Source organism: Ammospiza nelsoni, chromosome 15 (assembly GCF_027579445.1).
Source record: "Ammospiza nelsoni isolate bAmmNel1 chromosome 15, bAmmNel1.pri, whole genome shotgun sequence".
NCBI lineage: Eukaryota > Metazoa > Chordata > Aves > Passeriformes > Passerellidae > Ammospiza > Ammospiza nelsoni.
Window position 1 is genome coordinate 15990850 of NC_080647.1, and position 11721 is coordinate 16002570.

At 52.8% G+C, this 11721-nt stretch overlaps 1 protein-coding gene across 1 annotated transcript; it reads left to right on the forward strand.

Annotated features, from left to right (window-relative positions):
• Positions 1-3112: 3112 nt before the first annotated feature.
• Positions 3113-6030, forward strand: LOC132080033 (zona pellucida sperm-binding protein 3-like). The gene is made up of 9 exons (XM_059482997.1): positions 3113-3491; positions 3847-3965; positions 4049-4152; positions 4359-4536; positions 4614-4734; positions 4877-4968; positions 5038-5183; positions 5588-5707; positions 5871-6030. Exons 1-9 carry the CDS (start codon positions 3114-3116, stop codon positions 6002-6004), a joined length of 1392 nt encoding a protein of 463 aa, XP_059338980.1. The 5' UTR covers position 3113; the 3' UTR covers positions 6005-6030.
• Positions 6031-11721: the final 5691 nt, after the last annotated feature.

An 11721-nucleotide genomic window follows, 5' to 3' on the forward strand; every position in this document is an offset into this window, starting at 1 on the left:
AGCTGGTAAATCACATTCCAGCCCCTACTTTGCTCTGCACCTAGGCAGTGGTGTGATCCTGTGGAATAAATGTGTGTGATGAGAATGCCTTTAGCAAAGCACGCCCTGTGTCCCCCCAGCCTTGAGCCCACCCAGCTGATGGGTTTATTATTTATCCTGGTGAGCTCTCCTCAGAGCTGAGACCCTGCCTTCATGCATGTCCCTGAATTACGGCACCAGAGCTGTGAAAGGATTTGAGTTTCAGCGCTGACTGATATGAATAGGTTTGCCTGCAGCTAAAAATAGAAAGCACAGGGCAGGCTTCCAGGCAGAGCTGTAGTAAATCCTAATGCAAGGTGGCTCGGCAGCAGTTCCTGTGGCAAAGCTCCCTCCCAGGAAAGCTGTGGCGTGGGCCCAAACCAATATTAGGTGACAGAGTTTCCTTATGGGAAGCAGCTTGTGAGCTGCAGAGACCAATAGTGAGTTTCAAAGCTTTCTTTTCCCTAGAGCAGGGGTGCCCAGCTCTGCAGGAATGACTCCTTGGCTCTGTGCCTCAGTTTCCCTTTGCAGGGGACTCTGGGTGCTGCAGGAGATGCATTTTAGCTGCAGGAGATGCATTTTGGCTGCAGTTTTCTGGCTCTCTCACATCTGCAGCAGGGCAGATGTGCAGGGCATGCCTGTGAGCCTGCTCTGCTCCACCACCACCCCTTGTGCTCCTATTCTTCCTCCTGCACTGAGGTGTTGGCTCATGCCCTGCTCTCCAGGCCAGCAGGGAGATGCACTCTCTCAGCCCCGGGTGCTGCTCCCCGGCCTTGCTGGCAATCAAGGGCTCCCTTCCCCGCAGGACCGTGCCTTTTGGAACTCTGCACATCTCCCTCATCACGGGGAGTTATTTCTCTGTTCATTAGGGCTCATCTGCTGTGACAATCTGCTCCCCCAGAGTCCTGGTGCCATCAGTCGTGACAATGGCTCATCACAGTGGCGCTGGCTCAGCGAGTGGCTCATTGTCCCCGTGCTGGAGCATATGGTCCCCTGCCTCACTGCTGCCCCACACACGGCCCTCTGCACGAGGAGCAGCTGTGCAGAGGCTCCGTGGGGCTCCCGAGGGCCAGCCAAGTGTGACAGGCACAAGGAAGAGCGTGAGCACTGGGCAGAGCAGGGCTGGCTCTCGGGGCAGAAACGCCCCTGGGCTGGGGCAGCAGCAGGACAGGGCTCGGGGAGGGCTCAGCTGTGTTTGTAGGGGATGGAAGGGCTGCCATCCTTTCATGCTGGGCAGGACACTGCTCCTGCAGTCACCCTTGGGGCAGGGATGGCTGCTCTGCAGGCACTGGCAGGGGGGAAGAGCTCTCGGGGCTGTTGCACTGAGCACAGAGTGACCCACAGGGCTGGGACCTGCCCCTGCAAAGTGCTGAGCTGTTCCAGGGGTGAGAAATCCATGCTGGAGAGGGAAAGTGTGGGATGGGGCTGTGTGAGGCTCTTTGGGATCCTGGATCCTCCCCTGTGGAACAGCATGAGAGGCTTTGGGAGCAGGCACCCATCCCTGGAGGGAGACCTGGGTCCCACAGAGGTTGAATGGATCAAATCCTGGATTTCCAGGGCCATTCCTGGTGTTGGGATGGGCAGTGGGGCTGCGGGAAGCAGGAACATCCCCTCCCATCTCCATGGATACCTCTGGATGCAGGAACATCCCCTCCCATCCCCATTGATCCTTCTGGATACAGGAATATCCCCTGCCATTCCCATAGATACCTCTGGATGAAAGAACATTCCTTCCCATCATCCCCATGGATCCTTCTGGATGCAGGAACATCCCCTCCCATCCCCATGGATACCTCTGGAAGCAGGAACATCCCCTCCCATCCCTCTGGAGCCCCCCAAGCAGCCCCATCCCACTGGATAAAACATTCCAGGACAGCTTCAGGATGAGCCAGGCTGGGATCTGCCCCATTCCTGCAGAATTCATAGAGAGGCCTGGAGACATTTTCTGTGTCCCATCATTTATTCATCATCCCTAAAAATACCCGGGACAATGCTGGGACACTGGGATGGTGCCAGAGGGGGATGTGGGAATGTGGAGTGACATTATGGATGCTGCAGGGGACAGCAGGACCTGACAGGAGAATTTCCATCAGGAATTCGGGCTGGTTTAGAGCTTGGCTCATCCCTTACAAGTGACCCGAGTGGGTCCCCTCATCCCAAACCCATCCCATAGATCCTGGAAGAGGGAGGTAAATGCTCCAGCCCCGTTTCCCAGTTAAAAAAAAAAAAAAAACAAACCAACAAACAAACAAACAACCCCAAAAACCCCCAAAACCAAAAATCAACACCAGGAATAAATCCTGAGGGCAAAATCCCTCCCAGCTCTGCCATCCCTGTGGATGGGGAATGGGAATTCTCCGGGAATGCCCGCAGGGCACGGGGATGACCTGGCCGGGCCATGCCACTCTTCTGAGTGTCCCCAACTCCTCCCGCAGCTGCACGGGGTCATTGTCACCCTCCCGTGCCCACCAGCGGCGGTGCCATCAGCGCAATTAACACTCAGAGGCTAATTACTCTCTGGATTCTGCCTGCCGGTCCCTGACCAGCTCTGCCCCTCTGCTTTCCATGCAAATGAACTCGTTATGGTGCCCTCATTAGCCAGGCAAAATTCCAGGGAAATCCGGCATGGGAAATCCCAAAGCGCCCAAAGCGTGGGGCTGGCACATCCCCAGTTCTGAATGCACCGTCTGGATTTTGGGGAATTCCTGGGAATGTCCGAGATTGCCTCGCTTGGCCAAAATCGGCTCAGGGAGCGAGGGGGACACGGGTGACATCGGTGCTACCACAGCCGAGCAGGACGTGGGATAAAGGTGACAATGCCCGGCTGCGGGGGGAGGGAATCATCACACTCGGGAGGGATGGGATCCAGCTGGATCCCGTTATCCCGAGTGGATTCCCCAGCCGGATCCCGTTATCCCGAGTGGATTCCCCAGCCGGATCCCGTTATCCCGAGTGGATTCCCCAGCCGGATCCCGTTATCCCGAGTGGAATGCCCAGCTGGATCCCGTTATCCCGGCAGGGAAATCCCCCGGGATACTCCCATAAAAAGCTCCCGCGCAGCCCCTTTTCCATGCGCTGCCTTCCCTGGGCTCAGGATGGGGTTCGGGAGCCGCTTTGGGGTCGCTCTGCTCTGCTGGGTGTTGGCTCTGGCCGCATCCTCCGATCCCTGGGGTTTTCCCTCGCGGAACTCCGGGATGTGGCGGCTGCGGGGTGACTCCCCCCGGTCGCAGGCGTGGGCTCGGGTGGATCTGTCGCAGCTGCGGGCGCTGTCCCCGCGCCCCGCGGTGGCCGTGCGCTGCCAGGAGGGGCAGCTGGCTGTCACCGTGCGCAGGGACCTCTTTGGCACCGGGCGCCCGGTGCGGGCGGCGGAGCTGAGCCTGGGCACGGCCTCCTGCCCACCGCTGTCCCCGAACCCTGCCCAGGCCTTTGTCACCTTCGTGGCCGCGCTGCACGAGTGTGGCAGCACCCTGCAGGTGAGTGGTACCAGGGTCAGGTGAGGATGTCAGCCCTAGGGTTGCCCTGGTGCAGGTGCTGGTAGGTTTGGGGTGAGCAGTGTCCGGAGCAGGGGTGGATTTTTGGAGTGTGGGTATCCTGGATGAGGCACACGCTCAGTTGTAGATTTGGAATTGGATGCAGGAATTAATGGGATAATGGTCCTGTGGTGCTGTGCCCAAATCCCTCCTTCTTGCTGGTGCCTTGTGGCGATGCCAGCACAAAGCTCTGTGGTGCCCTGTAGGATCAGGAATGTGGCCTCTGTGTCCCAGCAGAGTCCCTGCTGGTGCCAAGTTCGTTTTCCTGATTTCCTCCTCTCCCAAATCCTCCTTCCAGGTGACCCCGGACTCCCTGATCTACAGAACCACCCTGTTCTACAAACCCACCCGTTCTGGCAACCCCCTTATCGTGAGGGCCACCCCCGCCGAGGTCCCCATTGAGTGTCACTACCCCAGGTGAGTGCTGGCAGCTGTCCCCGCCCTGCCACGGCCCCGAGGTGCCGGTGCCAGCCCAGGCAATTCCCATCGCTTCCCTTTAGGAGGAGCAACGTGAGCAGCGGTGCCGTGCAGCCCACCTGGGCCCCATTCCGCTCCACGGTGGCGGCGGAGGAGCGGCTCCGGTTCTCCCTGCGCCTCATGGACGGTGGGTGCCGCCTTGGTGGCCTCGTGTCCCTCAGCTCCGCATCCCTAGTGGCTCCTGGGGACATCCTGGGAGCCCCAATGGAGCCAAACCCACCCCACGGGGGTTGCTGCACCCCCGTGGTGCTGCTGTTGTGGGATCCAAGAGGTCCCACGCTGACCCCATAAGAGGTCCCAAAGTGACCCCGTTCCTTGGGATCTGCATTCCAGACGACTGGAGCAGGGAGAGGCTCTCCAATGGCTTCCAGCTTGGGGACAGCCTCCGTTTGCAGGCCGATGTCACCTCGGAGGGCCACGTGCCCCTGCGGCTCTTCGTGGATCGCTGCGTGGCCACCGCCAGCCCCGAGCGGAGCTCGAACCCCCGCTACGCCTTCATCGACCTGGGCGGGTAAGGCGGGCTCGGGGCTGCCCGGGGATCCCGGGTGGTTCCTCGGGAGCATCCCGGTGATTCCTGCCCTCCCCCAGGTGCCTGCTGGACAGCAGGGCAGAGGACACCGCCTCAGCCTTCGTGTCCCCGCGGCCGCGGCCGGAGTCGCTGCGGTTCCTGCTGGATGCCTTTAAATTCGCCGGAGACGCCGGGAATTTGGTGAGGTGTTGTTGCCATCCCTTCTCCTTTCTCAGTTTATCCATCGCGGGAGAAAAAAGCCCTAAAGTCTCCAAGATTAACTTGACTTGTAGGGGATGAGCCAAGCTTGATTAACTTGAATTTTCCTTGATTTCCCCTCCAGCTCTACATCAGCTGCCACCTGCGGGTATCCCCGGCGGGCGAAGCCCCGAATTCCCGGAATAAAGCCTGTTCCTTCAGCAGAGCCAGCGGGCTGTGAGTGTCCCTGCCGCGGGGAGGGGACCGTGCCCGCCCGGGCAGGGCTCACGGGTGCCTCTGTTCCAGGTGGGCACCTCTGGAGGGCACGGCGGCCATCTGCAGCTGCTGCGACACCGGCAGCTGTCCCTCTCCCGGAGCGGATTCCCGGGAATTCCGCGCCCCGGCAGCACGGATGGGCAGGCGCCTGAGGAGGGATGGCTCCGGACAGAGAGGTGTGTCCCCAAGGTGTCCCCTCGGGGTTTGGGCACAGTTTAAGGGCAATCCCGGCTCCTCTCTGGTGTCCTTAGGGAAGGGATTTTAAAAGAAAAGAGGGGAATTTGGGGGGAAAATTCTGTGCAGGTGGGGAGGTCCTGGCACTGTTGTTCGTCCCTGGAAGTGTCCCAGGCCAGGCTGGAGCCACCTGGGATAGTGGGAAGTGTCCTTGCATAGGAAGTGTTGCTGGATGGGTTTTGAGGCCCCATCCATCCCAAACCACTCCATGATTTTATACCAACTGTGTCCTTGCATTTAAAACCTTTGGAATTCTGCTCTCCTGGTGTTCATCTTTCTGTAATTCCCAAATTCCAGCCTAAAGCAGGAATTCCTCTCTTGGCTACTCATTCTTATCTCTTCCCAGCTGGGCTCTTAGGGCCGACTGAGGCCGATGTCTCCGTGGGACCCCTCCTGATCCTGGAGCCTGCTCAGGGATTCATGAGCCCCTCTGGAAGTCCAGGAGCAGCTGGGAACACCCCCCAAGGTAGTGGTCACTGTGGGGTTGTGTCTCCAGGCCTCACCCAGGGATTTCACAAAGGGATTTTCTGGAGCAATCCCCCAGAACTGCCCTATGTGATCCTTCCCAAAGATTGGCTGGAGGCTGGGAAGCCAATGAACGAGTGCTGAGAGGGTTTTGTCCCTTCCAGGTGCTGCTGGTGGAATTCCTGTGCTGATCCAGGGGCTCCTGCTGGCAGCAGCCACTCTGCTGAGCCTGACTGCCCTGGGAATGCTCCTGTGGATGTGCCGGAAAAGGCTCTGCCCTCCGGGAATGTCCCAGTGATCCCAATAAAGAGAAGAAGCATTTGTCACCTCCTGGTGTTCTCTGTGGGGTGGGAGAGGCCCCAGGTGGCTTTGGGTGGGAATCCATCCCTAGATGGGAAAGAGGTGGGATTGGGAATGTGGAGCTGCTGCCACCTGGAAGGGGTTCCCAAACCTCCAAGCACTTGGGGTTGGGAAGTACAGGTGGATTTTCCAAAGGCTGTGTCCATAGAAAAGAATCCTAAGCAAGGTGTGGCTCCTGTTTTAGGGGTTTATTGGTGTTCTGAGTTTCTAAATGATTTCCCAATTTTGGAATTCCTAATTTCCCTTCTTTATCCAGTGGGATGCAGGAATGATGCTCCAAGATCTCTTGAAGGATGCAAGTGCAGCAGGAATTCTGGGATTTTGGTTGGTTGTAGTGCTGAGTTTGACTTCTTTACAGGGAAAACTTGGAGTAACCTCAGGGATGGGAAAGGGCTGGAGGTGCTTCTGTTTTGCAGGGGCTGGATGGGAATGAATCCCATTGTTTTTATGGCATGTGAGGGCTCTGGGATGAGCACAGCAATGGGATTGTATTCCCTGGGCCATGGCTGGAGCTGGAGATCCCATTCCAGGGCAGCTGCAGATGCTGTGGGTTCTGGGGATGTGTAGGGGGAGGAAAGGACAGCCTTACTTGGGATGGGTGCCCTCTGTGCTCCTCTTCCCCTGGTTTTTGTCTCCAGAGAGCAGCTGGGGACATCCTGGGCAGTGACAAACCTGCTTGGGTAAGCACAAAATCCTCCTGTCGTGGTGGTGTGGTCATGGTCCAGCCTCTGAGGCCATCTCTGCTCCATGCAGGTGGAAGGCAGGACTGAGATTTGCACTCCTAAATGTGCTGGTTAGAGCTCCATAAACTAACCACCAGCTCAGATCCACCTGGCTCTTCTCCTGTGACAAAACTGCCACAGTCAGTAGAGTGGTAGATTCAATTACTGGCATGGAATAAGATCTTCTCCAAGACATTTTGAGGATTGAGCATCCAAAAATTGGTATAATTGGAGTAAAAGATAGAGGAACAGTTAAACTGCATGAGAGAGGAACTGAAAAATGGTAAAGAAAAGGGAATAATATGCAAGATGTTGTAAATGTGTTTGGAAGCAGTGTGTCATTGTAAGGAATACAAAGAAAAGGAAATGAGAATGTTACAAGATGAGTTTGAACAAAGAAAGTGACAAAAAGAGCTGTTATCTCTGTGAACAGAACAATTGCAGAAACAACTGGGGTGGGAGGAAGGAAAAAGAGTGGAGGACAAATTAGAATTTATGGTCTGATTTATTAGGTTCCATAAAGATCCATTAGTTAACTGCATGCCCAGATGATTGGGATGGAGATACATGGAAGAGATCCTAACTGGGAATTCAGGGATGAGAGTAGTGAAGAGAGTGAATTGTAGTTTAAGGTGGCCCCTCTTACTAAAATTGAGGTGTCCCTTGGGGCCCACAGGGCTAAGCAAAGAAATAGCACCAGAACCATTCCGTGGGACCTTCTTCAACTGGACAACTTGCAAGAACAATATGGCCAGAAGGCTGGCAAGAGTGGAATTGGGTATTTGTGGTGCCTCTTTGATTAGGGAAGATCATGTGAAGCATTATCTTCATTAGGGGAAACCCAAGGTGAAGCAGAGGTGGCTTTTGGGGATGAGGGGTGTTGTTTAACAAGGGAAGCAGATTCCAACAACAAATCACATTCCAACACAGACTGAACTGTTCAAGGAAAAAAGTTTTTTACAGAAAGGTGATAAAGTTGTGGAATGGCTGCCCAGGGAGGTGGTGCAGTCCCCATCCCTGGGTGTGTTTAACAACGCCTGGATGTGGCACTGGGTGCCAGGGTTTAGTTGAGGTGTTTGGGATGGGTTGGACTCAATGATCTTTAAGATCTCTTCCAACCTGGGCATTCTGTGAATAGATCTTTGGGAATGAGACAACTTCTATCCCTGTATATTCACTGGACAACTTTTAACCCTGTCAGCTCCCACAGACCCCCAGGCCCTGAAGGTGGCAACTCCTACTCTTTTAAATCTCCCATTATGAAAAGAGACCAACCAAAAGATAATAGTGGAGTTAAACACCACATTAATGTTGGGTGGATGCACCTGAGCCACTCACTAGAAGGGGTAACCAGTTTGGAGTCTCCCCACTGAGACTTGTCCTGTTTCCTTTTCCAGGACCCACACTGGGTTATACCAAAATCCCAAGACCCAGCTCTAGTTTATCCCTCAGTAATCCTGGTGCATGGAGGGAAAACCCCCAGGTTTATTTGTACAAATCAGTGTGGTAATGGTTGTAATCATGGTTAAGCATGAGTGCACTGCAATGACAATCACTAAAAGGCAAGCTGTAATTGTATAAATTTAGGAGTCCCACCCATTAATGTGGATTTGACAGAGGGAAATGTAAGCACAGTATGTGAAAGACAACCCCCCAAAAGTGAAGTGGAAACTTACTTATTTAGTCTTCAATGTGGCTCCTTTGAAAAGGGTATAGATCTAAGCAGGCTGGTAGCTGTTCAATGGGTGTTACTTAAGAGGAACACACAAGAAGAGAAGTAGTAGCAGACATAATTTATCTGTTTATCTTGGAGATATAATTTAATTTAAACTAGGATTGTTTATATCAACACAGCAAAAATCACCTTAACCCCCAGAATCTATCCTACTACCTCTTGGACCTGTTGCAATCTTCACAGATTCCTGAAATTGAGCCAGCAACAAGTGATCCTTAATCCCTGATGGAGCCCCAGGCCTGTGGAACTGTCACTGCAGGTTAATATCTCTGCACTTAAACCTACCTGCTTATCATTCCTAAATACCTCTGCCCAGGGCTGCTCACAGGGCTGCACAGTGAGCCCTCACCTCTCCAAACGAGCCAGGAGAGCTGTGACTGGCATCCCAGGAACAGGATTAGGAGTATTAAATAAACAGCACAGATGCTGGAGTTCTGGCAAATAAATTAAGCCTGGCAGCAAGTGATTTGTGTGAGCAAGAACACCAGTTAAAATCTTCTTTGTTGGCATTAGGAACTGGTCAATGTCTCCTGGCTGGTGTGTTGTCTAAATAGCAAAGAATTATTGGAAAGGACCCCCACCTAACTGTGAATGCACTTGGCATCACCCAGAATAATGCTCCCAGAGCTCTCAGCTGTATCCAAGCTCAGATGCAGGTGTAATCCACTACAGCAAAAAGGGAAGGTATGAGGGCACTTTACCCACTGAATTTCAAAGGTAATTTGGGTAAATTTCAACTCACTGAGTATTTAAGAAATATTTAATTCAAAAAGCATTTCCTATCTTGGTGGTATCTACTAAATTTCACTTGTGACCACACCAGAAGTAGGGCCACAGCTTTTATCTTAACTCTATGCCATGTTTAATGGCTGGAATTGATTATTTTAGAGGTGTTTTCCAGCCTAAATTATTCTATAGACCAAATCATTGCATTGGGATTGAATCAGTATGGAATTGTACTCTGTTAGAGCCTGGAGTATGGGCCCAGCAAAATGGGAATAAATGGCAAACTGTCACTGCTGCCACGTGTGCTGTGCAGAAACAACAAGGATTTATTTGTGAGTGTAATACTCTAAAGACCCAAGACATTTGTCTTGACACTGAACAAAATGTTTGTCATTTTGAAATACATCCCGGAGAGACCTCTGGGACTGTACTTGGCTGTGTTGGGAATGGCTGTGTTTGCATGAGAGTCCTTTGTGATTCTCTATAAATAGAGAATATTCACAGTCCCTCAATACCTGCATCTGTAATTTTATTAAAGTTATGGGATGCAGCTTTAACTATTCAGCCACAACCCACCATATCTCAGCAAGAGTGAAGAGAGGGGGAAAACATCTCTGGTGAGAAGATCTGCTCAGGTGGTCACCAACAGCCACCAGAGCTATGAATTAGATGTTCCACCTAATTGTAGTCTTGTTAATCATTATAGTTTTGTGTTCATTGTTATACTTCTGTTTATATGTCCCATTACAGCTTATATCAAAGTATAATAGCTATGAGTGGATTGTGGGTACTAAGGGATCAGCAAATCTGACATATTATCTCATTTCCCAGCCTATTACCCACTCAGTAAATTAACTTCCAGCTCAGCTCTGCCTCAGTGATCCCTGACTCTTCTGCTGCAGCACAGGGGGTGACATTCATTGAGTGCAAGTTGCACTGTGGGGTTTTCAGTCATCTTTTCTCCTGTTCTGCTCCATTTCCCCCCCCTTGCTGAGAATCTCCATCCTCTGCTGGTTCATCTCACTTTCCAGCCTGCCATGAGTGGGATGGGGTGGGTTTGTGTGCAGTGGCTTTGGGGTCAGTGTTGGCTCACACTGAGCTGAGAGGGGACACTGAGACATCCCCAGCACTGAGCCAGGGCAGGAATTGGCATTTCACTCGTTCTGCCTCGTGCCTTCTAGGTCTGGAGAGAGGGGAACAGCAGGGATGGGCTGTGAGGTGCAGAGCCACCCCCAGATGTGCTGGAGGCAGGGATGCTGTGGTTGTTGCTGTTTGCAGCTGGCTTAGGGCATGAGCTGGCAGTGCAGAGCACCAAAAAGAGCCCAGACCCACCTGGGTGGCCAGACTGGGTGTGCTTAATGTCTTTGTATCCAAATTTCTACAAACTCTTTACAGAAGAACAACCCTGATCCCATAAAAGTAATGAACTTTAAGTCCCTCACTCCTTGTGGTGCCATTGAAGACTTCTGCCTGTGTTGCAAGTTCAAAGAAAAGCTGCCATTCTGGGGCTTAACAGTGGCATCTAAGGGACAGTCATGAAGCATTTAGGGACAAACCCAAGGTTTAAACAGCTGCAAAGACAGCCAGGGGCTGGGAGCTGAGTGCTGCTGCCTGTGTGTGCAGATCAGCATTGGCTTAGACAGTGGCCTGGCTTGTTTGCCTCTCTCACGATAACCAGCTGACTTCTTGGCCCACTGCATCATCTGGAGAAAAGCAGCTGAACAAATGGAGATGTGCAGGTGATCTGCAGTTCAGGGATTTGTTCTCTCTCTTGTGGGCTTTGGCATTTGTATTGTTTTGTTTTTCACTGCTGAGCTCTGAGGGGATTTGGATATTTGACTCTCCTCAGCCTGCTGGCCATGGCAGGGAGGTTTTAACTTCTCAGCACTGAGTAAGGTAACTGTGAGAGGGTGAATGCTTCAGCCAGCTCGAGGAGCTGATTTATTCCACAATAGAGCCATTGAGGGGCTGGAAATGGGATGTGATTTGCACTCAGGGCCGGTGCTGGCTTGCTGGGATGAATTCTGTTCAAACCATCACCTGTGAGCGCAGCCTTTGCATCCACTGGGATCCCACTGCTGCTCCCCCATTTTCTTCTCCCTGCCCACACAGGATTAGCCGGCCCAGATATAATCTCTGAACCGTTGAGAAATCCTGTGCCAGCTGGTTTTGAGAGGGGAGAAAAAAAGAAAATAAATAAAAGGAAAAAAAAAAAAAAAAAAACCAAACCCAGCTCTTTTCCGATTTACAAAACTTAGAGAGGAAATGGGGAGAATAATTGGGCAATTCCCGGTATCCTCAATGGCAGCTCTCAGGCAATTCCGGGGACTCGCAGCACCCTTATCGCTGCAGTTCTGGGAGATTATCCTTCTGCTCAGCTGGCAATTAGAGCTGGGATGGGAAGCTGCCGCTTAGCCTGGCTTTGTAGGGCTGTTTGCACTCCTGTTTGCCGGCCCCGGGCTCTGGAGGCAG

Coding starts and splice junctions, on each gene's coding strand:
- LOC132080033 (XM_059482997.1), top strand. CDS start 3,114: ATGGGGTTCGGGAGCCGCTTTGGGGTCGCTCTGCTCTGCTGGGTGTTG. Junction 5,184..5,587: donor GGATGGCTCCGGACAGAGAG/GTGTGTCCCCAA, acceptor ATCTCTTCCCAG/CTGGGCTCTTAGGGCCGACT. Junction 5,708..5,870: donor AGCTGGGAACACCCCCCAAG/GTAGTGGTCACT, acceptor TGTCCCTTCCAG/GTGCTGCTGGTGGAATTCCT.